General features: G+C 35.6%; 1 protein-coding gene across 1 annotated transcript in view; it reads right to left on the bottom strand.

Annotated features, from left to right (window-relative positions):
* Positions 1-26,059, bottom strand: part of MOB1B (MOB kinase activator 1B) — a 48,961-nt gene that overhangs the window by 12,739 nt on the left and 10,163 nt on the right. The window contains exons 2-4 of the mRNA XM_019757098.2: positions 9,964-10,130; positions 5,977-6,070; positions 231-364 (exon numbers count right to left, since the gene is read on the bottom strand). Of these exons, the coding sequence (XP_019612657.1) occupies positions 231-364; positions 5,977-6,070; positions 9,964-10,130 (395 nt within the window). The remainder of the gene's footprint in view (positions 1-230; positions 365-5,976; positions 6,071-9,963; positions 10,131-26,059) is intronic.

Raw genomic sequence — 26,059 nt, forward strand, 5'->3', positions numbered from 1 at the left:
GTCCAAATATACTGATCTTCATCTTGTTTAAAATTACTGAGAGGTTTACCTTAATGTTCATGATAAATTGTTATAAAAAAGATAGGACACTTTTAAATGTATAAGGGTTAGAAATATTTTGATAGGTATAGTAATCTAGCATGGGTCCTGGAATAGAGAATCAATAAGCTGTAGAAACATATAAAATTAGATTGATCATGCTGGATCCCAATTATACAAAAAAATTATACCAATTTTTGATGGAAATAATGTCTCATCATCCAACTGGTCCTGAACCCAAGTCATCAGGTAATCAATATACTTTGGTGCAGAGCACTTAATAGGCTTCTTTATGTTTGTTCCATCTGCCCAATGATATTCATATCTGTATTGGAAAGATAAAAAGCACACAAAATATCAGTATATACCTACACAGTGTGTATGTTTTTTGTATTATGAACGTATGTGTATTACGAATGTATATACACGATATATGTTAAACATCTACTCCTCCAAATAAAGATTTTCGCATTTGGCATTTAAATTTAGCATTTTTAAATGGCTACGGGACTATTTTGCATTTATCACAATCCAAAATAAGCAGATTTCATCAAACTCATTTTTGTGTTTCTATGCTCTCCTCATATGTTCTAATTTTCTTATAGTTTCCTTTCATACATAGCATTCATATTTTACAATCATACATTGCCTTAGCAGAAAACCTAACTTACTTCCCACTTCTTTGATGACCATCTTTCACTTTTACGATTGTTTTTCTTCCTTGAAAAACATTTCTCCTTATGCAGTACAATTCTTTTAAACTTGGGGCTTTAAATTTTGGGTTATGGATAGAAAATACCACAGGAAGCTCCAAAGTAAGATGAATGAAGAAAAGAATAACTCAATATTTGAGTACATTTGGTTGAGGAGCTAAACATACCTTTAAAGAAAACTGGCAACCCAAATAAAGATGCCTATAGGATTTGGGTTGTAACAGAATACTATCCTTTGGTATGATAAACATTTAATGTGCACCTACTGTGTGAGAAATAACGTGTCAAGGAATACTCTCCTTGAACAAGGGACATTAAAATGAAAGACTTTCCCTACTCTCAAGGAGAACAGACTAGCAAGAAGACAGACTTGTAAATGAGTAATAACAAGACAAGAATGCTAATGGAGTTACTTATACACATACACATACACACACACACACACACACACCGATTTTTTTAAAGATAAAGAATAAGCATACAGCTGAAACTCCAAAGTATAAAAATCTCTAAACTGAACTAGCATTTAGTTTCTTAGTTTCTGAAAATACTTCTGTCACTTAGCTGCCCTCTTTGAATCAACTGTTTTTCTAACCTTGTCCCAGAGTTTGGACTGACAGAATGATAGGTCAGTGAGCCTAGCAAAGGAAATGAAAATATAATGGAACAATACTATAGGGTAATTTAAAATATGAAAATTATCTTGAGATAGACTAAATAAGGATGCTTTCTATTTAACCATAGCGACATACACCTGAGCAATAAACCTAGACAGGATACACCTGAATAAACACTCTGACAGTATACCTTATTGCCAACCCTGGACAACAGGGAGGATGACTATCAAGTCCACTTTGAAGGTCTCCAAGAGGAGATTCCCCCACATTTTTTTGCATCTTGTTCCGCTGTTTAATCACTTTCACAGTCAAGAGGTTCTTCCTAATATAAAACTAAAGTCCTGAGTGCGACTTAAGGCTGTTCTTGTTTGATCCTCTTAGGAGTTAGAGGCCATGAATGGTAGGACTTTTAGCTACCATCACTTTTCACTTAAAGACAGGAACTCATCCATGTTTTCTCCCTTATCAAGAAATCTTAACACTTTTATTTTTCCTCACAATTATGTTTTTCATTTTGTTAATTATTTTCAGGTGTTCCATATTCATTTTTAAATGGAAAAATCAGAAGCAGACACAGTAAACCAAAAAAATCATTTTCAAGATCCTAAAGATTTTTTAAAAATATCAACTTTCAATATCCTAAGGCTTTTTTTTTTTTTTTTTTTTTAAAGATTTTATTGGGGAAGGGGAACAGGACTTTATTGGGGAACAGTGTGCACTTTCAGGACTTTTCTCCAAGTCAAGTTGTTGTCCTTTTCAATCTTAGTTGTGGAGGGTGCCGTTCAGCTTCAAGTTGTTGTTCTTTTCAGTCTTAGTTGTGGAGGGCGCAGCTCAGCTCCAGGTCCAGTTGCTGTTGCTAGTTTCAGGGGGCATAGCCCACCATCCCTTGCGGGAGTCAAACCGGCAACCTTATGGTTGAGAGGACATACTCCAACCAACTGAGCCATCTGGGAGCTCAGCGGCAGCTCAGCTCAAGGTGCCATGTTCAATTTTAGTTGCAGGGGGCGCTGCCCACCATCCCTTGCGGGAGTCGAGGAATTGAACTGGCAACCTTGTGATTGAGAGCCCGCGCTCCAACCAACAACTGAGCCATCCGGGAGGCAGCTCAGCTCAAGGTGCCGTGTTCAATCTTAGTTGCAGGGGGCAGAGCCCACCATCCCTTGCGGGACTCGAGGAATTGAACTGGCAACCTTGTGTTTCGGAGCCCACTGGCCCATGTGGGAATCGAACCGGCAGCCTTCGGCGTTAGGAGCACGGAGCTCTAACCGCCTGAGCCACCGGGCCGGCCCCTATCCTAAGGCTTTTTGAATAAAACTATATATTGCTTATACTTCTAGTTTCTAACTGTTCCTTTTTTTTCTTTTATGTTTATACTTAAGATGACTTTATCTTATAACTCTATTTTGCCCCCATGATTATTTTATTCCACCTTTGACAGACCGTTCTCTTTGAAATTCGTCATCATGATATGAGCTTATAAACTGAAAACTCCAAAGCATTCATTTCTTAGTTAATAATAATAATAGTAACTGAGAACAAAACCCTATGAGCCATCACTCAATACTCCTTTGCAAGGGGCCAGTGCTAAGCTACTAACAAATGCCTTTCCTTGGAATAATCTTTCTTGACCATCTGCTAATAAAGACGGCAAACCATAACAACTGCGTATTTTCAGCACTAATGACAGGCAAAAGTTAAGACTCTCAAAGAAAAAGAGAGGAAGGAAGGGTAGGTAGAAGGAAAGGTGGAAGGATGAAAGGGAGGAAGGGAAGAAGGAAAGGAAGAAGAGGAAAGAAAAAGGAAAAAAAATGAAGTTGGGACGAAGGAAGGAAACAGGGAAGGAAGATCATTTTTCATTTTTGTAGTACCTTTATAGAGATCCCGTGCCTGTCAACTTTTGAAGAATTAGGTATGTACCTCCGATACCAGCTATTTAGATAAGATTTCTATGGAGAATGTGATCAGAGCACTAGTCTAAATGACAGTAATTCCCCCTAGTTCACAGGAATGGGATATTGGTATAATATCAGAAAACCTCCCAATAAAATACTAGACAATTACAAAGGGGAAAATGGCAAATGTGGGGTGAAGAAATCTCACAGACACTAACATGGTAAGACAATCAGGGTTAACATCACCAATAATGGGATGGTCAACACCATGTGCCTCCTAATATGATCCACTAGGAAAAAAGTATCATCTCTGGGGTTCCTGACAAGAATGCATGGCCTGAATGTAGTCGTAAGGAAACATCAGACAGTGGTTGGGTCCCCAAGACCACACCGCATATGATGACTTGCTAAGAGGACTTAGAGAACTCAGCATCTAGTTGTACTCACAGATATGATTTATTACAGTGAAAGAACACATACCAAAGTCAGCAAAGGGAAAAGTCTGCAAATAGGGCAAAGTCCAAAGGAAAACAGGAACAAGCTTCCAAGAGTCTTCTCCCACTGGAGTCACACAGGCCACCCCTAATTCCCCCAGGACTGAGGTGTGATTACACATGCTAAATACTGTCTACCACGGAAGCTCATTAGAGACTCTGTCCAGGTTTTTTATCAGGGGGTGGTCAAGCAGGCACCCTCCACATGACACGTACTAAAATTCCAGACTCGCCGAAGGAAAGCATAAACCATATCATTTGCACAGTTTAGGTAGAGAGAGCCACTCTTAACAGTTAGAATGGTGGGGAATCCTTCTGAAATCCAAGTTCGCAGATGTCATCCAAGGGTCAACCTCGTAAGCAGGCCTTTCAAAAGACAGCAGTCAGGCCTGCTATATTACCTCTTTTATGTACAAAGGCCAATACAGGGAAAGACTGAGGAACTACTCCAGATTAAAGGTACGTGAAGCGATAAGTCAAATAAAGGCAATACGTATTCCTAGATAGGATCCTCGACCGGAAATGAAAACCCGAAATGTTGTTGAGACAGATGATGAAATGCAAATGGTATCTCTGAAATGGAGGAAGTGGTGTGACGGGTTTGTGTGCTGGTTATGTAGAGTATCCTTGTTTTTGAAGAATACACGACTGAATATGTATGGGTAAAGGGGCCTAATGCCTACAACCTGCTCAAAACGTTCACAAAAATTAACGTTAATGAGCATACATATAGAAAGAGTGAGTGAGGAAGCAAATGGAGTAAAGTGTTAATAATTGGGGAATCCGGGGAAAAGAAATATGGGAGTTCTTTCTGCTCTTCTGGCAGCTGTTCTGCACACTTAAAATTATTTGAAGTTTCAAAGTTTGAAATAGTTTGAAAATAAGTTATTTTCAATACATTTGAAATAAGTTCTTTTCCCAAAATATTACCTTAGGAAATACTCAAAACATTATTTTGAACACCTTTGATGATGGCAAACTGTCAATTCTTTTTTAGAGGACTGGATTCTGAGAAACATCTAAACTCATTTGGAGTCAATTTGAGGAATAAGGTAGATGACCTAACTAGGTAATACTTTGTTCAATACGTAAATTTGGTCAGTCAATAAATAATGAGCCTGACACTGCAATTTAAATGTTACCAAAAATATTCTGAGCAATGAAAGCATTAGTACAATAAGTGACTAGCAATCTACTACTTATCATGACAATATTCCTAAGCACTAGTAAGCATAGCCAGTTTGTTATGTTTTGTTTCAATACTCACACCTTGTATAAAACTAGAGAGAGAGAACATACTTTAGGGAAAGTCAGCACTAAAAATAAAACTTTTCTCTATATTCCTTGTAAGTACCAATTAATATTTCTTATAAGAAAATAATATAATGTAGCAGTTAAGAGTACAGACACTAGAAACAAAGAGACCTAGGTTTCAATCCTGGGCCTGCCTGTTTCTAGATAATAGGACCTTGGACGTGATACTTATTAACCTTTCTGACTCTATTTCTCTTCATATAAAATGAGAATAATGAGTATAAAGGCCTTACATTTAGGTAGCACTGAATAAATGGTAGCTGTCATTGTTATTATCAGCCATAGTAATAATAAAAGCCAGTTTCAAAAATGTATTGATCTAAGCAACATTTATTGAGTGGTAATTGGCAGGCACTGTTCTTGCACTAAAAGGGATTAAGAAGAAGAATAAACCTAACACGTTAAATAAGATGTATAACTACTATAAGTATAATGTAACAAAGAAATATAATCATAAAGACAAAAAAGATAAATAGAAAAATCACATCTAGTCTGAAGAAATCAGAATGAAGCATTAGATGTGGGCCCTGAAGATGGGTAAAATCTTTTAAAATATTAGCAGAAGCTAAAAGGAGAGAGATGGGAAGAAAAGAAAAATAACCAAGAGAAGAACAGAATCAGCAAATTTTCAGAGTATAAGCAATGGAGGGAATAGTAAGGCATTTCCAATAATCTAGTTTGGATAAACCAGAGGAGATACATAAGTGAACAGAGGAAAGGCAGGATGGAGGGCAATGCAGGAAGGGCCATAAAGCTCAGGCTAAAGAATCTAGACTTAATATATTACTTATTGATAAACCACTGAAGGAGATGGTAAGTACAGAAATTATATGGTCAGAAAAGTTCTTCTTATCCAAGCACTACAAAATAAGGTAAAAATGAGAACTGATCATGAACCAAGTCTTACTTTGGGCCAGCTGACATCACTGGACAACTCTCCTCTGTACAGAAATCTGTGATTGTTCCATAAAGCATGTTGATCTGATTGAAGAAATCCACAGCTGCAAAGGAAACATCAGCTATAAGTAAAACATTAAATTTTAATTTTATTCAAGCACAATCTAGATTTATCAGTGTTCCTTCCACACATACACAGATTTCCTAATTTTTTGTTATTGATTTCTAGCTAAATTCCACTATGGTCAAAACATATGTTATATGATTTCAATCCTTTCAATTTTTGAAAATGTACATGTGTGTAATCTGAGGTGCTTAGGTCATGTGGTCTCAGGTCAAGTCTTATTAATCACGTTGCTCAAATTTTTAAATTCCTTGTTGATTTTTTTCTTCTACATTTTCTACCCATTACTGAGAGGAGTGTTTCAATCTCCTGTTATGACTATGGATTTGTCTATTTCTTCTTTTAGTTCAAATGATTTTAATATATTATTGAGATGTTATTAAAGACACAAATTCAGAACATCATATGGTCTTTGCGAATTCAACCATTTATCATTTTAAAATCTTCCCTTTTTTTGGCCTGGAAGTCTACTTTATGTGATATTTACATGGCTATATCAGCTTTCTTTAGATTACTGTTTAAGTTTTTAGTTTCAACCTGTACCTCTATAAAGTATGTTTCCTGGAAATGGAATTTAGCTTTGTTTTGTTTATGACCATCTTGACACAACAGTTGCCTTTTTTATTGAAGCATCTGTCCTTTACATTTAATACAAATTATTACTATTTGGATTTGAATTTACTATCTTACTATTTGCTATCTATTTACCCTAATTATTATGATTCTTTTTCTTTCCTTTCTTACGTTCTTTAGAATTAATTTTTATTATTCTATTTTTCTCCTCTATTAGCTAGATAATTATACATTCATTTACTATTATTCATTTACTGGCCTTATCCTAGAGCAATGGTCAGTAAATTATGACCACAGGCCCAATCTGGCACATCATCTGTTTTTTAAAAAATTTTTATGAGAATACAAACATGCTTATTTGGATACATATTGTTCTATGGTGGCTTTTGAACTATAGCAGCAGGCGTGAATAGTTGTAACAGCAAAGACTAAAATGTTTAATAACTGGTCCTTTATAAAAAAAAAAGTTTGCTAACCCTTGTCCTAGAGTACAGCGTAAGCATCCTTGATATAACAAAGCTCCAAACAAAAATTAGTATGTTTACCTCTTCCCAGACATTGCATGACCCTTTGATGTGCCAGAAACTATGCCAACCTCTAAGGATAAGAAACAAACTGACTCAATCCCATGTCCTCCTTGAGTTTACAAGCTAACAGGGAAAATGTCACTTGAGTTTTTCATAAAGGGAAGTACAAGTTGTAGAAGCAAACAACTTCCCCTCAGTGTGCCCTTTCTTTTGCTATAAAGCAGTCAATGAGAACTTGGTACAAATTAACTCAAGGAAACCACAAGGAGTGTTCTAATAATCACTGACATCTATCTAGCCAGACTCTAATACCCGATTGCCTATACTATCCTGGCCAAAAATTTATCTTTTTAAGTTTCTCAAGCAAAAAAGGAGCATTTATCCATATGTTTGAGAAGTACAAATACTACATATGGTGACTTTGAGCTCAGTGCCTATTCCCACTTTATTTATGCAGTCCTAAAATCTCTTTTCATCTCATTAATTACCCATGAGGAGCACTTTGCTTTTTTATTTCAGATTTTCTAGAGCAGTAGAAGACATTGACTTTAAAAGGAGTCAAAGTTAACTGCTGATGAAAGTAGGATAATAAGAAGCATTCACTAAATGTAGTCCTACAAGTTTTACTTGACCTCTTACCTCTCAAAGAGCCAAGATTTACTAAATAATATAATTCTTAAGTTGTCCTCCACAACAACAGAGGACAACCTATGACTTTGAAATAAGACAAGTTTGAATCACAACTCCTATACTTACCAGTTACTTATGACCTCCCTGAACCTCAGTTTCCTACTTCTAAAACTGGTTTTATTATACGGAATGCTAAAAAATGTGTCTACTATAAAATGGGCATTTAGTAAATATTAGTTTCCTTCCATAAACCAAGATATGGCCTCAGGATTCTGTGCCACATACATTTATAAGTCATTCATCCAGCTTTTTCTAAATTCCCGAACCTTCTATCTTCTTTAAGCTATCATTCTTTCTAGAAGAATAATGTCCACAACCAGACTCTGGTTTTTGGCTGTGAGACCAGTTGTTGAATTTCCTACCATTTATCTTCATCTGGCAAATGAACTGAAGCAAAAAAGCCATTAAAATGCCAATCTTATCAACAAATTCCCTTCACTCTTTTTATGTACCCAAATGTTTACTTAATTACTGTCAGTGAGTGAAAATATCTGTCTAGCCTCAAATCCTATTTACCTCATCAAGTGTCATTTAGGAAGAATACTATAAATATGGAAAATTTAAGAATCCAGTACTTCAGTCAAATGCTGTATTTTCAAGGCAGAATTACCTGTTCTCATCGGATGTTCTAACTCCCCAATTCAAAATAATTTTTGTCCAGTTATTACTGCAAAATGCCTGTGGAATTTTAGAAGTCACTGAAGTTCTAAGCATTTCAGTGGTACAGACACTCAGTTCTGCCAACTGAGACAGAGCGAATACAGATAGAAAATGATGATCTGCTTTCATACTCAAGTCAGAATCCCACATACAGAAGCTTAATGCTACCTTCTTTAGATTTTTAAAATCAGTAAATGAGTTCTTAAATGGTACAAAAAGGGCACAAACAAGTACAAAAAACAGAATGTACACATATATTGGAAATTTATTCTGAATATTTTCTTTGTAATGTCACAGAATCATTTCATTGGTAAGATGAGTCTCACCCATAAAGCAAAAAAATCATTTATTTCTTTAGTAATTAACTCTCTTGGTCCAGGAGGATAATCACATTATAATAAATACTAGTTTTACGCAAATGCTGTCACAGTAAGTTTTTAAGATATCTCAGGAAAATCCTTTAGGTTCCTAAGAGTTATCAGTGGGTAGCGGCTCAATTTATAAATCCTATGATATATTTCAAATTACGTATAATAAGATACCATTAAATATTACAAGAAAAATAGTTTTGCTTTCCTTTAATCAAAGCCTAGACATGTACTGTATGTTTTCAATTAAATTTCATTTTATTTTTATTCGATTCATACAAAATTTCCCCAATTATAAAATTCTAGTAGTTTCTTCACTAATATTGAAAAATCCTGACTATTAAAAGTACTACTTTTATTCCCCAATTTTCTCTGGCTTAATTCCCAATAATATATTTACTTTTTACTTATATACTTTTCTTCCTAGGTGTTAAGAATATCTTATAAACATAGTTTATTAATTTCATAAGCTCACTATTGAATATTTGTTTTAAAGCATAACTTAGGGAAATCACTGAACATGCTACCGAAAGAGGCAATTTAGCATAGTGGTTAAAAGTGGATAAAGTATGGTCTCTGAAATTCTCTAGTTCTATATTGGAGCCCAGGCTCTGCCATTTAATAGCTGTATGACCGAGGAGAATTACTAATCTTTCTGCTGCTGCTTCTTATCTGTATTAAATGGGCATAATAATAGTACCTACATCATGAGGCTGTAAAGATGAAATAAAATAATCCATGCAGAAAGAATAGCCGAGTGCCAGACATAATTCATGTTCCATAAATATTAACTATTAATTGCTGTTATTACCATTTTTTTTCCACTGAAGATTGTAAATTTATGCTTTGCATTTCATTATAACAGGAGACAAGAATTTCACCAAACTCCCTATTTAGAAATAAAATAACATAAAGGCTAAAGTGGATTGAGGTATCACTATATTGTGCTATTAGGTCGCTAACTAGATTCTAGAATAGATAGCATCCCAAAACTCACCTACAATGAGGCTTCTAACCTAGTGTAGAGTCTACTGAGAAACAGAAAGGATACTTACTGTTCACTGCAACCCACTCATTTAGATCTTCTCCCTCAGGAAGCATGACAGCCATCCGGAGGTTGCCACTGCCAAGTGTGGCTTCTGCATGCTTTAAGAGCTCATACTGGTGAGAACCCTCTGGAATGTTTTTCTTTGGTTTAAACGTTTTAGAGGAGCGACTACCACTATAAATAGACAAGAAAAAAAGGCACTTCAATATTTAAGGCACGACTTTCAACAGAGTCTACTACACTATATTACTGGATAAAATAATATACAGGTGACCCTAAATGTCTACAAATAAACATCCTAAATTGTATTGGCTACATTAAATCCCGGCAATATAACTGCTGTAATTATTATGTTCCATACCCAAAACTCCTACAAACCTTCTCTATATTCCCTACTGCAACTTCCCAAGAGAAAAAGAATTTTTAGTTTTAACTATCCAGCTCTTCATAATAAATTAACAAATCAAGATTACATGTTGCAATCTAGAAAAACAAAAAATTACTTCTGTGATAGTCTTTATTTTATTCCTTTTCACTCCTATTCTAAGTCCCTCACCCTCATACAAATAATTTGTTTCCATCGTTTAAAAAGCATAAAGATACAATTTTATATCAATAAAATACAAAAATCCTAGAGCAAGAAAGAAAAACTACATGTTCTTCTACCCAATTATAGGAAGCATCAGCAGTCTTAATCCAGAATTCCAGGTATGCAGTAGACATTAATGTGGTTGGTTTGCTCAATTTTCATTTATATATTTTAAATGGATCAAATGAAACTAGTCTTAGAAATGATTTTATGAGTTAAGAGATGGATTCTTCTGTTAATGATGGCAAGTTCTTATCAAATTGTATTATATCCTAGCCATCCCGTCTCAATACTCCCTTTCTTCTCTTCATATGGAAAGGAAAGAATGAATTAGAGTTTAGTGGCTGAGAACCCCATAAAGTTTAATGTTACTAAATTCCTACCACCAAAAAATTCAGAAATTTGAACATAGGAATATGAAAGTAGAATTCAAAAAGGGCACATAACACTATGCTTTCCAAGCTTTCCATAGCTTTTCACTCATTACCCTCTTCTCCCAGACTTACCCCCAAGATCTCTCCCTTGTTTCTCCAAGATAAAGTGGTAGTTCTCAAACAGGGCTGCATATTAGGTTGCATATTATAATTACATGAGGAGCTTTCACAAAGTACTAAGGATCTGAAATAAACTAAGACTCTATCAGTCAACCCAAATTTCCAATTCAAATGACAGGTATTTTTCATTTTTAAGGTAATGGCTTGTCATGTCAATGTAAGTCTCTACTCAGATGTTTAATTAAGAGTAAATTGATGCTCCTCAACTCTAACAAAGCCCTCTCTTCCCACAGATCTCTCTCTCTACTCAACAGCCAAGGTATCTCTTTGAAAACTCTAATCGGACGATGATACTCCTCTGTGCTTAAAACCATTGAGTGGTTTTGCAGTGCACTCAGAGTAAATCCAAAAGTCAAATATTAGACACAGTCAGGCTCTGGACCCACACTAAGTATGGAACTCTTCTGCTCTTTAATCAGACAATGCATTAAACACCAAATTCTCTCCCAGCATCTCTAAAATATAAAAACAGAAAAGATCATTATGACTACTGAGCTTGAAGCTTATTTCATTTTCCTGCTTCTTCTCACCATTTGGTTATCAAAATTCAGGAGAAACAAACTTCACCAACATTTTTTATGAAAAGCCATTTTACTTATTTATGTGTGATTAATTACAAAAAATAGCTCTCCTATGACTCATCTGGTGCATGTCTTCAGGCAGGCTGTAAATGAAGTACAATGCCTTTAATTAGCCCACAGCTCAGATAGATGCAGCAACTGAAGATGTGACAAGTTGCTCTGAAAAGGGCTGGAGTACGTGTGAACCACGAGGACATCAGCTGTGCCTACACTCAGGAGGTTCAGAGCCTCATCAGTCTGCAAAATCATCTACTTATCAAACCACTCTGCTCTGAAGTTTTAGGCTTCCACCTGTTTTCTTGATTGATGTCCACCCAGAATTGGTCTTCCACAAAGCTAAGTAAATCAACCTCATAAAACCTTATAGTTGGGTAGAAAGAAAAAAAAAACAATCTTGAGTTCGATTTTGTGAAGACCAGCGTTGACACTTATCAGCTATGTTATCTCAATTACCAAACTTTCTTGAGCTTATTTTTTTCTTTAACAGTGAAAACCTAATAAAAATAACAAAACATCCCCACTACTTGTATAATATCATAGAAAAGCTGCAAAATGAGAAAATATATATGTAAAAAGCTTTTAAAAATGTAAATTGCTGTGCAAATGTTAGTATTTTCATTACCCGTCCTTTTCCTGAACCAGAATGACTCAAGAGTGAAAAAAAAAGAAATGGTAGTACAATGTCCAAAGCTTTCTTTCAATGTCCATTGCTACCTTCAATTCATCTCCTAAGACTGGATGCAGAAAAAATATAACCTTACTTTGGAAACAAATGCTTTTATATATTAAGTTCAAAACAGATTTTTTTAAAAAAATGTTTGTTTTGTCTTTTGGTGCTATAACCACATCACAGCTCAGGTTCTCTCAGAACAATCATGGGGATAGGTTGGAAATCAAGAAAACAAGGTTCCACGCATCATTTTGCTATTTTCATCTTACATTATGTAGGAAACCACAAATTCTCATCTGGTCTTCAATTTCTTTATTTTGTTTTGTGAAAGTCTGGAAAATAACTTTTTACAAAAGGGTATAATTTAGAGATGAGATAATGTTTATAAAATGGTTTTTAGTTCCCTGTGTACTCCCTTCTCTGTTCCTCATTTCCATGTACATTCATACTTCCAAAATACTTTCAAGTTCTCCCTCTAATTTCCCTTCTCTGACCCTTCTGCTTTATTTAGGCACAATAACCTAACCATTGCAATACTCTATATTTTTTAAATATAACTTTTAAAAGTATATTCCGCTTTTTCTTCAATTGTGACCTGAAACTTCTACCAGTATCCATCCTACTCTGGGAGGGGTACTCAATATTGATCCTCATTCCTGGGTCAAAAATCAGCTGACAGAGTCCTCAAGTTCAAAAGCATAAATATCAAAGCATGTAGACAAAAGTCCTCATCAATGAGTAAAAGCTCTTATAGCAACAATATATGGCCAAATGCATATATTTCATGTCTTTTAAAGATATTTGATACAAATATTCAAACACATGTTCATTAACAGAAAATATGTTGCCCTCCCACCCACTCATCTCAGGAGAAATCTGTGTATCAGTAGAATCTCAGAACTATCCTGTGTGTCCTTCCAGAGAGTCTATGTGCATAACGTTTATTAAAATGCTTGTGCCTGTTTTTGTTTTTACACAATTGTTGCATACCAAGTATACTAAATAATGTTTTTCACTTAATATATCAGGGGATTGTTGTATAGCAAGGCAGAAGTAGATCTACTTTATTCTTTTTAAAGACTGAATAGTATTTCTTTATATAGATATAAATTTTAATCAGTCACCTGTTGATAAACATTTAGGTTGTTTCTAGTCATTTGCTATTATAAACAATACTGCAAGAATTAGTAAGAATTATTGTGCATAAGCATATATACAGGATAAATACCTAGAAGTAAAACTGTTGTGCTAAAGGGCATGTACATTTTAAAATTTTATATAAGACCTATTTTTCCCCCAAAATAAATTGTACTCTTTACAATCCCTATATACATTTTTGGTCTTAGAGGACAGGGATCCGATGGCTAATTTCTCCTGCACAGTTTCCAACACAACCGCCTAACTATATGAGAATTTAGAGCTTTTTGTTAAGAACAGGTATGATACATTACATATAAGAAGTATCGTATTGCTAATTCACAGCATTACCCTGAGGTCTTTTCTTTCCAAACAAACACCCAGAATTTAGTTTTTCTCCAGTCCTCTTACTCATATTTGAAGGCCAATTTCTAGAGCAGGGTAGAGTAAATGAACCCTAAGGGGAACTTCTGAGCACACATCCCTTATAATTAGCCATCCAATTTGATCTAAATTTCAACAGCAATTATTTCCTCTTTGAGACCCTAAAGCATAGATTAGGCCCTAGAGTGACACCTTGGTTAATTCCCATAAACAGGTTCCTACCATCTCAACACTGTCACATCCATCATTACCCTTAATTTTAACCCTTTGTTTTCAATCCAACTTTCAACAAAGTTGGTATTTCCTAAGCTGGACTAGAGAGTTTTAAGGCTGAAGGAATCGGGGAGAGGGGAGATTTACAGATAACTCAAAACAGGGGCACCAGTAAGGGTGAGAAGACTAGACATCTGTGTATTTTGACACTGAAGAACATGTCAATATACTCAAAATTACATCACTTTATTTGGGTCAATAGCTCCATCCCTTCAAGGTTAAGCGAATTACTCTGACCACACAGCTAGTTAAATGGCACAAGTGGGATTCAACAAGTCCATTATCTTGAACAAGTTAATTAACATCACCAAGCTTCAGCATCCTCTCCTATAAAACGGGAATACTCCTTACCTTACTATTGAACCCTGTCGTAATAACTCAACTAATAGTACTTCTCTTTGCTCCACCTCTGGGTACCAAGCTGTGATTCACATCAGCAGCTCCTTCCATAGGTCTAAAGTCCAATACTAGAGATCAAGTACTTGAAAAATACTTTTTAATTGATAGTTCTAGTCAACTTCAGGCTGAGAACTTCTATATCAGGGTAATAATAATGATGATTAATATGAACTAACATTTACTGCAGGCTTTGTGCTCAGAAGTATTTTACATGCAATATCTCCTTTAGTCCTCATAACTCGGTGATGTACATGCTATTATTTTATTTTATGAATACAAAACCTGAGGCTTAAATAACTTAAATAATTTGCTCAAGGTTTAAAAAGTGGTAAATTAAGTAGCCAGAATTTGACTCTAGGATTTATATCTTTAAAGCCCATTCTTTTATCCACTATCCAACACTACACAATGTTCACCTGTCTTCTATCCAATTATTTCTAACAATTTTCTTCTGTATCACCGCAGTTAAACCAAGTCATTTATGAAACAACACAGGCTAACTTATACCAAGAGAGTTATAAGTAGGCACAATTTAAAATAATCTCCCAACTACCTAAATCCATTTCCTCTCCTCACACCTCTTCTAATTTACATGAATACTTAGTATTGCCATTAAGGAAAAATAAAAATCCACCAGAGACCAATGTACTCCCAAAGGTTGCCAAACACACTTACGCTTTTAGAAAGGCAGATATGCACGAGTTAAAATGTTAGAAATTATGAAAACCAAGTAGAATGTATTTTATAAATAATAAAACTAAAAGCTGTGAGTACCAAAAAGACAATCTTGATTCAAGAAAGTTAGCAATCGGAGCAAACATATGTGTACATTTCTGTCTAACAACCCCTTTAAATTATTATTACTGGTGGTGCTGTTGCAGTTGTTGCTAATGATAGGAAAGCAAAACATCCTTAACATTGCTGGAAAGCAAGAAAGAAGGCTACCAGCAGATCAGAAACTAAAGAATTCTGTTAAGATTAAAAAGTTGATGAAACACACAGCAGAGAAAAGTCTGAAAAAACCTAGCCTAGAACATGCCCAACAGAGGCAATGAAGGCGATTACCTCTGTGCTCCAAGCTCAGGATCTTAAGGGGGGAAGGAATGGTATGGGAACTTGATTCAGAGCCCCTGAGCAAGTGGATCCCAATACGCACCTCTGCTGGCTTTTTTCTGAGAAGTAGGCAAGTGGGAACAGGTATTTAACATTAGGGTAAGGCTCAGAGCTTTGAGGTGTGGGCTGAAGGGGGATCCCTCTACAGGCAATTTATTAAAATTTGATGCTCTGCTCTGTGAAAGAAACTGTAAGCCATAGGGAGAAAATCTTTGCAAACCATATATCTGATAAAGAACTTACACCCAAAGTATACAAAAAAATTCTTAAAAATTCAAAAATAAGAAAACAACCCAATGAAGAAATGGGCAAACGATATATGAACAACCACCACCAAGGAAGATATACAGATGGCAAATAAACATATGAAGAGATGCTCGACGACATTTGTCATCAGGGAAGTGCAAATTAAAACAATGAGACACCACTATACAAATATTAAAATGGCTGCAATCCATGAAACTGACAATACCAAACGCTGATGACCATGCAGAGCAACATTCATTGCTAACAGGAATGCAAAAGGCAAAATTGCACAGCCCTATGAAAAACAGTTTGGCAATTTGTTACAAAGCTAAAAGCAATCTTTATGTATCATCCAGCATTCCTACTCCTAGGTATTTACCCAACTGATTTGAAAACCTATGTCCACAAGAAAACCACCTGTGAATGTTTATAGCAACTATAATCATAATCGCCAAAACTGGAACAACCAAAATGCCTCTCAATAGGTGAATGGAAAACAAACTCTGGTACATCCTAAAATGGAATATTATGTTCAGTGATCAAAAGAAATGAGCTACTGTGCCACAAAAACAAAACAAAACAAAAAAGGAGCCTGAATTGAATACTGTTAAGTGAAAAAAGCCAGTCTGAAAAGGCTATACAGTATATGATTCCAAATATATGACATTCTGGAAAATTACAGAAACAGTAAAATGGTCAGTGCTTGCCAGGGACTCAGGGGGAGGGGCATATATCCAAGAAAACTGAAAAATATATCCAAACAAAAACCTGCACATTAATGTTCATAGCACCATTACTCATAAGAGCCAAAAAGTGGAAACAACCCAAAAGTCCATCCAACTGATGCATGGATAAATAAAATGAGTGTATCAGTACAATGGACTATTATTCAGCCATAAAAAGGAATGAAGTACATCCCCATACATGCTATAACATGGATATATCTTGACAATATTATGCTAAGTAAAAAGAACCTAGATACAAAATATATAGTATCACATATTATATGATTCCATTTATATGACATGTCCAGAAAAGGCAAATCCATAGGCACAGAAAGTACACTGACTAGTGGTTGCCAGTGGTTGGAGGAGGAGAAATTAAGAGTGACTACTAATGATAATGAGTTTCTTTTGGGGGTGATAAAAATGTTCTGGAATTAGATACTTGTGATGGTTGCACAATTTGGTGACTATACTAAAATCCACCGAATCATACACTTTAATGGATGAATTTTACGGTATGTGAATTATAGCTCAATGTTTTAAAAATTTAAGGACAAAACTTTATTAAAAACATAAGTAACCTCCTAATGTTCCTTACTACCTCGATAAGTCAGTTTCTTTCATCCATTTATTCATGCTTGCATTTCTTCATCCAAGTAGCATATTCTGACCACCTACTATGTTCTAAGTAGCACTGTTCTAAGCCCTAGGCAGTTCATAGCCCTGAACAGGAGAGATAAGATCCCTACTCTCGTGGTGGAGAGAGAAGGCAGAAGAAAAAATAAACCAACAAAAAACTACTGAGTAGCGCTAAGACCTATGATAAAAATAACAGAATATGATATGACAAATAATGTGATGTGACAAGGCACTGCATTGGATTACGTGATTAGAGAAGGCCTCCCCAAAGCAAGAAAGCCGGGAAGAAGTAGCCAGCCATGTGAAAATCTGGAGAAGAGGCAAGAGCATTCCAGGCTTACAGGATTAACTAGCACAAAAGTAAGTTTTTTAGGAATAGGGGTAAAAAGGTAACTGTGACTAGGGCATCATGAATGATGGGAACGGTGATATAAGAACTCAGAAAGACTGGTAAAACCACACTAGCTAAGATTTTAGAGACCAAAGTATGGAATTTAGATTATCAGAGTATAAATGGGAAGCCACTGGAAATTTTTTTAAAAAGTGATAGTAACATGATTTGATGTAATGTTTTTTAAAAAGACCGTTCTAGTTGCCATGCAGAGAATGGACTAGGTGGATGGCAAAAGAGGAAACAGAGAAGCCAGTTAAGAAACTACTACAAAGAAAACAATGGCTTGGATTAGTGGGGATGAAAAATATGAAGATAGATTCCAATTTTTATTTGTAGGTAGTACCAGCAGGACTATTGGATTTCATGATTTGTGGAGAGTGGTGAAGCAGACAGAAGCAAGATGGCTCCTAGGTTTTTAATCTCAAGTAGACAGAAAATGGGCCCTTTATTGAGCTACACTTGGGGAGATGGGTTTTGAATACATTAAATTAAGGTACCTATCAGACCACTCAAATGGTTATGTTAGGTAGGCAGCTGTATATACAAGTCTCAGGCTCTGAGGAAAAATCAGACTGAAAGGTAACTATCTTCGTATCCTCACTGGTTAGCACAGTGCCAAAAGCCGCACTAGTATATTATTAAAGGGAGTATTTTATAAGCTATGAGAAGTCCCACAGTAAAGAAAACTGTTTATGGTTCAGCCTAGGGTTTGTTTCCCAAACATCTTTAGTTATGGAAACTTTTCTTCTACATTTTAACATCTTGCTCTTTAACACACATTAGGAAATACTGCTCTTTATCTGGATTGCCTCTCAATTTACAGTATGTTTATAACACTTCAATTTTATAAAGTGTAACTCAGTGGCTTCATACAAGAACAGGTAGAGGGTTGGTCAATTCACTATTTAATACTCTATAAAATTTTATAATCTAATCCTTAGAAAATAAAGTACTTCACATGCAAAGGCCCATTAGTTTCTACATCTGTGAAGTTATCTGAGGCATTATCTCAGCTGTAAATGAAGACATGCAAGTTTAATCACTCATCTCTGATCACATTCTGAGGTTTTGAATGCATAGTATTCCTGGATAGGCTGCAGTTTCGTTTGCCCAGCACTAAATCCATTGTTCCAGTCAGTAACTGGGTACTGAAACCACAGAGATTGTAGGAAGTGCCTACAGCAGAATGTCTGTGTGATTTCCATGCAACAGCAGTAACTCCATTTTCACATGGAGTGGACTATTAAAGGAGGAAACCAAAACTTGCATATGCAGAGCTCACAATGAGCATGAACCTAGCAACTAAATTGGCAGTAATTTCAAATATACTGGTATTTCAACCAAGAAATATCTAAGGAGCTTAAACATCACTTCTTTCATAAAAATTTTTCCTAACCTTCCATGAAAACTATCCATGTGACTCACTGTAGTTGTAACATTATATTTATGTGTTTGTTTTCTTTTAGATCGCACTTTAAAATGAGAGGCTGTCTTCTCTTCATTTTTGTAAAACCACTGCTTAATATGATGGCTGGCATATAGTAAAGGGCACAGGATTTGTTGCCAAGACCCAGTTTCAGATCCTGTCTCTGTAACTTACTAGCTGTGAAATCTTGGACAAATTATACAACCTCTCTAAGCTTACAATTAAAAAATTGGAGATAGCACCAATTTTGCAGGACCATTATGACAATTAAATGAATGAATTTAAAGCACCTTAGTTTTGAGGTAGGTGTCACACAACAAATGTGCATTATATGAATGAATGAATGAATGAATGAATGACTATACATATAAGCCCTTTTACATGCACATATGTGTGCAACTAAAACACCAATCCTCACTTTATCCCTGTCTTAGTCCATTCAGACTGCTATAACAAAAATAGCATAGACTGGGTTGCTTATAAACAAATTTATTTCTCCCAGTGTAAGGGGCTAGAAATCCAAGATTGGGGTGCCAGCACTGTGGGGTACTAATGAAGGCCCTCTTCCAAGTTGCCAGCTGCCAACTCCTCACTGCATCCTCCTATGATGGAAGGGGCTAAGAAACTCTGTGGGGTCTTTTTTATAAGGTCACTAACCACAATCATGAGGGTGGAACCCTCACGACCTAATCGCTTCCCAAAGGCCCCACCTCCTAGTACCATTACATTCGGCATTAGGATTCCAACATATGACTCTGAGGGGACATATTCAGACCATAGCAATCCTCCTGCCATACTTCTACAATACTGATCCATAAAGGGTCAGCTTAAGACATTACCTACTCAAGCTTATTTGTCTATGTTTTCTTTCTCTTTCACTAGATTGAGAGTTACTCAAGAATATGGATTATTCTTAGTTATTTTTAAGCCCCAGTACCTAACACAGAACCTGGGACATAACAGATACCTAAATAAGTGTTTAGTTATCTTAAACAATGAAATGAAAGAGGAGAAAAATCTTGTTCTTATTTCAAGGAACAGTTGCTCTCAATATCAAAGGAAGGAATTGAGCCATCTCTCTTCGGTGCAACAAATCTAAAAGATTTTAATGGCAGTAAGAGAAGTAACGGGTGAACTGGGGATATTTCCTAACCCTGACAGCAAAATTTCATTTTCAGTCTCAGGTCATTTACCCTCCTGTCCTACTTAAGCCCTGGCTAATAAACAGGTCAATCAAAGCAAGACATTTCAGCAATTCTAAGCAAGCCTATTCCTCTGACTATGGGAGGGGAGAGAAAGGAAGGAGGTAGTTTTTATATTTTTAATAACTGAATACATTGCAGTTTCCTCTCATAGTTTAAAATAACTGAGCCATACTTTAAAAATTAATATGCATTGCCTTGTTGTAATAGGATTACTTTTTTTTCCCCTCAAGGTAAAAAGCACAGAATTTCTGTTGGCATTTAATCCCAACCGCAGCCCATTACAAAGGGAGCAATAAAAGATCAAGTCTGCAGCCTCGGTAATAATGGAACAATCTTTACATCAGATACAGATCTCAGCACTAGGGCAAAGATTTGCCTATAATTCCTATAGTCCATCATTTGCCCATAAATATGAAGTGGTAACATAGTAGGCATTCAATGCAATCAGTGACATAGCAGTTTTGTGGTCTAAATGCTTTGAAATTAAATTCTTATAATAAAGCAAGCCAGACTAGGAAAAAAAAAAACCACAAAGTTAAAATCAGATGGAGACTATTCCTCTTTATCTCATACTCCTTTAGCTTAACTTTTTTCCACTGGCTGTCTAGACATCCCTAGGGAATTAATTCAGGAATCATTTTCCTCAGGAAGCTTCCCTGATAGCCTAAGCTGGGTAAGGATGCCTTCTCTGTGCTCATACAGGACACTATCAGGTGTTCCTATCTCACAATGCATCGTGTGTCTCTCATAGGCAAGGACTGTTTCCAAGTCATCACTGTGTTAACATCTCCTGAAACCAGCAGAAGGCCTAGGTCAGAACAGACCTTCAATGTTTGCTGAGCTAAACTGACGATAAAGGACTTCAGGTCAAAAATGGTAAGGTAAAGCAAATGTTTGGTCAACATTTGCTAAGCCTGTATCCTCAGCTTATACAAACAAGCCCCGTTATAGTAGATACAAGTAGCACAGTACATACTATAACATGCATATAAGTACACGTACTATGAGTAAACTAAGAGTTAGTAGTACAATTGAACAAACGGAATCATCCAAGCATAAAATTACAGCACAAGACTGTACAATTGGATTTACCATAACATTACCACTTTAAACTTCAGGGATCATCAATGGCAGGGTCCCTTCCAAGACACTAGGACTCCTAACAATGTGTTCCCGTGCTCATATGTTTGCATAAGAATTGCAGAGTAAGCTAACTGTGACTGGTTAAGACTGCTGCTCTAACTCCCCCCTCCACCACACTTTCTCTTTGGTTAATGTGGTATTCTGGGTATTTGGCTAAAGTGAAGTGGAGTAGGGGATACATGTAGTTCCGGTTTCCTTGGTACATGTACTTTACTATCACTTCCAGACCAGTGATAGATACACGAATGAATTCCAAGAATATCCCACCCACCCCAGCACGGCCTTATCTGGTACCATTTACGCTAATGTGCCGGACCAGAGTTATCTGGATACGTGCTCCATACAGTACTGGCTCAGATGTAAGAACACTGTACTTCATATATGGAAGAGACTTATTAGCAATTCCCCTAATCTGATAACAATCTTAAAATATGACACGACATTACCAATCAAATGAGTTGTGAATCCAAAACTTTTCTAAGCTATGAATAATAATAAACACATTTTAATCAGCCATATTAGGGGAAAAAAGTAAATACTCTTTTTATTCTCTCTATAGAAAACAATAACCCTATTTTACAAATGTTGACATAAGAAGTCGTCAAAAAGTATGTAATCAAAAAATGTAAGCAAAAAAGTATTAAGGGCTATCAGGCAGTTAACTAATGAAAATGTCATTTTTTCTCCATTTTGTGACGGTCATTGACTTCGTATGCTTTATTAAACTGCTAAATTGTGATTTTTTTTCTCATTCTAAATACTTACTTTGCTAACTAATTTTGTTTTCATATTTTTAAATTTATTTTCTCAAGAAGGACCCCACAAATCTGGAATAGTCTCTACCCACTTGAAGGCTCATTAAAGGTACTGACAAATGGAAAATCAGAAGTTATTACCTGTTATATTTGATCCTCTCAATAATCTGCACATAAAAAGCTACTGAGGTACCATCTCAGAGATATTGCTCCTGACCATCCCCTAAAGATTTAACTGTGCCTTCTTCCAGGTACTGCTGTACTCTATACAGTCTTCTGTTACTGTATGTACCAAACCATGAGAATTGTGTGTTAACTTGTCTGTCTCGCCTCTTACCATGTGCAATTTAGGGACAGATATTATATGTCTTATTCATGTGGGTTATTTTTTTCAGAAGGTACTTTGTAATACAGTAACAACTGATAAGTGCAATTTAGGGATAGATATTATATGTCTTATTCATGTGGGTTATTTTTTTCAGAAGGTACTTTGTAATACAGTAACAACTGACAATTGTTGATCTTTTTTAAAGTTGCAATTCCTTGAACTACTATCTTCATGAAACTTTATTAAAACTCTTTCACTTACTGTATTATATCAGATGTTGATTCATCACTGTAGAAAAGTAAGGTACAGGATTAACAAACTGTAAGAATTGAGAACCTAGGAGTTGAGGTACTAATTGTCATTCCAGTGCTTTGCTCACCTAAAGGATCATCAAAGTTGTATTGTTCAATGGGCAAAAACTAGCAGCAAGTACAAACAGTAGGCAATAGTAGACTGTTCCTCCTCCACAAAGGCCGAGCTACTCATTTAGCTAATGGATCTCTAAAACTATGTGAAGTGATGTGGAAGTGTGTCCTTTTATCAAAGACCCACAAAGAATGACCTTTGATTTTATTTTAAAAAGTTGAAGTACCTTCTGGGGTGATGAAAATGCTGTTCTGGGTCTTGAAAGGAATGTGGGTTACAGAAGTGTATACTCACATACATTTGTCTAGACTAATTGAACTAATATTCAAGATCTGAGCATTTCACTGTTTGTAAATAATAATTCAACAAAAGAAAAAGAAAGCAATGAACTTGAACCTACTAAGATTTATCTCTGACGTACATAATACGGAAATAGCTCCCATGATGTTCTTAAATACTTACACAACAGTTTTTTCTTTCCTGACCTTTTTGCTTCTAGTTCTTAATCTGTTTTGAGCCTCTGATAATCTGAAAGACATTATGAACCTCCTCTCTAGAGACATAATATTTTGCATACAGGAATTCAGGGAGGTGCTAAAACCTGTTCATAAACCCAGATACAGAACTCCTGTCCTAATCTGTCTCCTTTCTCTCCAGCTATTATGGCAACATTAATTTTTCTGATGAGCTCCAAATTTATTTTCTAATCCTATAGATGTACTCTTGGATAAAACTACACAGACATTCAGGATAAGTAAGTACAGGTCCTTTATTCAATGAAAAAAATCTATAGTTTATATTCTATGGTTTATTCTTTTTCTGTTAAACAGTGACTCCAACAAAAGTTTTAATCATATTTGTAGCATAATTTATATTAAAGTTTAAAACCATGGCATTTATAAGAAAATCAATTAATTAAATTAATATTCTTAAGAAAATAAAGAAGCCCATGTTGACGCCTATAAAAACTGATAAAGTGTCCTGGGAAATGGGAAAAGCCTTTGTTTCTTTTATTTACTGAAACTGGAGGAAGATACTGGAAACATGGGAAACATGAATATAAAAGTTAATCATTTTCTCCTTTAAATCTAATTTCAAATGCAGCTAACTGGTTTATTTTTAATAAAATAGAAATCATTCCTGATTTGGAGATCAATTTTAACCAATAAGTAAGTATGGTCAAAGACATTAAAGCTTTAAATGAGATTTGCTAAAGCATACCTCAGAAGCATAACCTGAATAACCTGGAATATCAGTGAAGACTACTAATAAATAAAAGATAGTTCCTTTCAGCTCAAATTTGGGTTAATGTATTCTTGTAAAAATGAGTTATTGAACTGTCAATTGGAAAAGAACTTTTAGTCTCACTACCGACTAATACATTGCAGTAACAAAGACAACTCAAAAAACAAAGTTTAAGAGTGACATAATTTCCTTTCACTCAGACACTACACAATTGTGGATGCTGAACAGCATATGGCCATAAAGTGCACTAGTACTTACAAGAAGACTGTTTTGAAGAGTGATGGTTGAAGATGGTGAGCTGAAAATACACATTAGCTTCCACTCCCTACTTAAATAAAGTGATTTAAAAAATAAATCATAATCCCATAAGGACAAAGAGAATGAAAAAGGAGATGACAACAAAATTTTGGAAATTAGAAAGTAGAAAAATAACTGAATTAATACACCTAAGGAAACCTAATCCTAAAGCAACCCAATTTACACCACAGATCCCACAAAAGGTTCAGAAATTAGTAGGATACTCTGAAAGTGGGAGTGAAGATGGAACAAGACTTTAACAGACTATTTAAGAAGGAGCTTTACACCCAGAGCCCTATGCAATCTACTCAATGGGCTTCTGTACTACCGCCATCCTGAGAAAAGACTAGAGGGTAAAGGTTTATTCTATGAAGAGGGCAAAAGAGAGAGGGTGTTGGGACTGGGGATACAGCCATCGGTGCAGACAGATGCATCGTGCTTAACACCGGAAGATGAGGTGAGTTTGAAAAATCAATGTTGATACTCCTAGCCTTCCTCCTCCCTCCCCTGCAGGATCTACAAAACCTTGCAGCCAGGAGAATAACCTCCAAGCAAAGACCAGAAGAGCTTTTTTCTGGCAAATGTGACCACACTACATTTAAAGACCTAGAAAGATATTTATTCTAGAATGTCTTCAAGGAAACAGCCTAGTGATTTCACCCTTCAGCAAAACTCAGTTGACATAATCTCCAAACACATATGTACACAGAGATTACAATTAGCTTTTTAGTTGTCCTAGAAGCAGAAAGCAAAGGGTTACCAGGTACTTGAGGAAACCCTCTAACATGAAAGAAGACACCAAGATAGGACAAAAGCAACTTGGAGGATAAACAATGCAGAATAAAAATGCCATGCCTCCAAAAGAAACTATTTATGTCCTCAGTGACAGGAAAAAAATATCGCTTCATGAAATAAGAACCATACACACACACACACACACACACACACACACACCACACACAAAACTACACAGGACTCTCGAAATTCTTTTTTTTTTTAATAGTAACAGACATGAAAATCATAATAGAAACAATAGGAATAAAACAGAAGTAATCTCTCAGAACACAAAGCATAAAATAACAAAGACATGGGAAAGAACAAAAAGAAAATCAAGGACCAGTCTGTATAAGGTGTAATACCCAAGTAATAGGAATTCCGAAAGATATGACAGAAACACAAGAAAATATTTTATTAAGAAAATACTTTATCAAGGAAATAAACCAGGAAATTTTCCCAGAATTAAAAATGCCTTTTTAGATTGAAAGAGAGACCTCCAACTCAGTTGATGAAAACAGACCCACACCAAAAGATGCCGTTATTAAATTCCAGAATAATACAGAGAAGACCCTATAATAGTCCAAAGGGAAAAAAACAAGTTTCATTCAAAGAATTAGGAATCATAAAGGCACTGGAATTTCTCAACAACTGGTGCTTAGATCCCTTATAAATTAAAATTAAAATTCTATGGGAAATTATTTACAACCTAAAACTCTAGACTCTGACATAATAACAATCAAGTATGAAGACAGAATATATTTCTAGATACGCTGAGTCTCAAAATATTTACATTCCACATAGTGTGTCTGAGGATTGTTTAGTGAATCTGTCCCCACCAAAATAATAAGCCAAGAGAG

This window comes from Rhinolophus sinicus, linkage group LG02 (assembly GCF_036562045.2).
Source record: "Rhinolophus sinicus isolate RSC01 linkage group LG02, ASM3656204v1, whole genome shotgun sequence".
Taxonomy (NCBI): domain Eukaryota; kingdom Metazoa; phylum Chordata; class Mammalia; order Chiroptera; family Rhinolophidae; genus Rhinolophus; species Rhinolophus sinicus.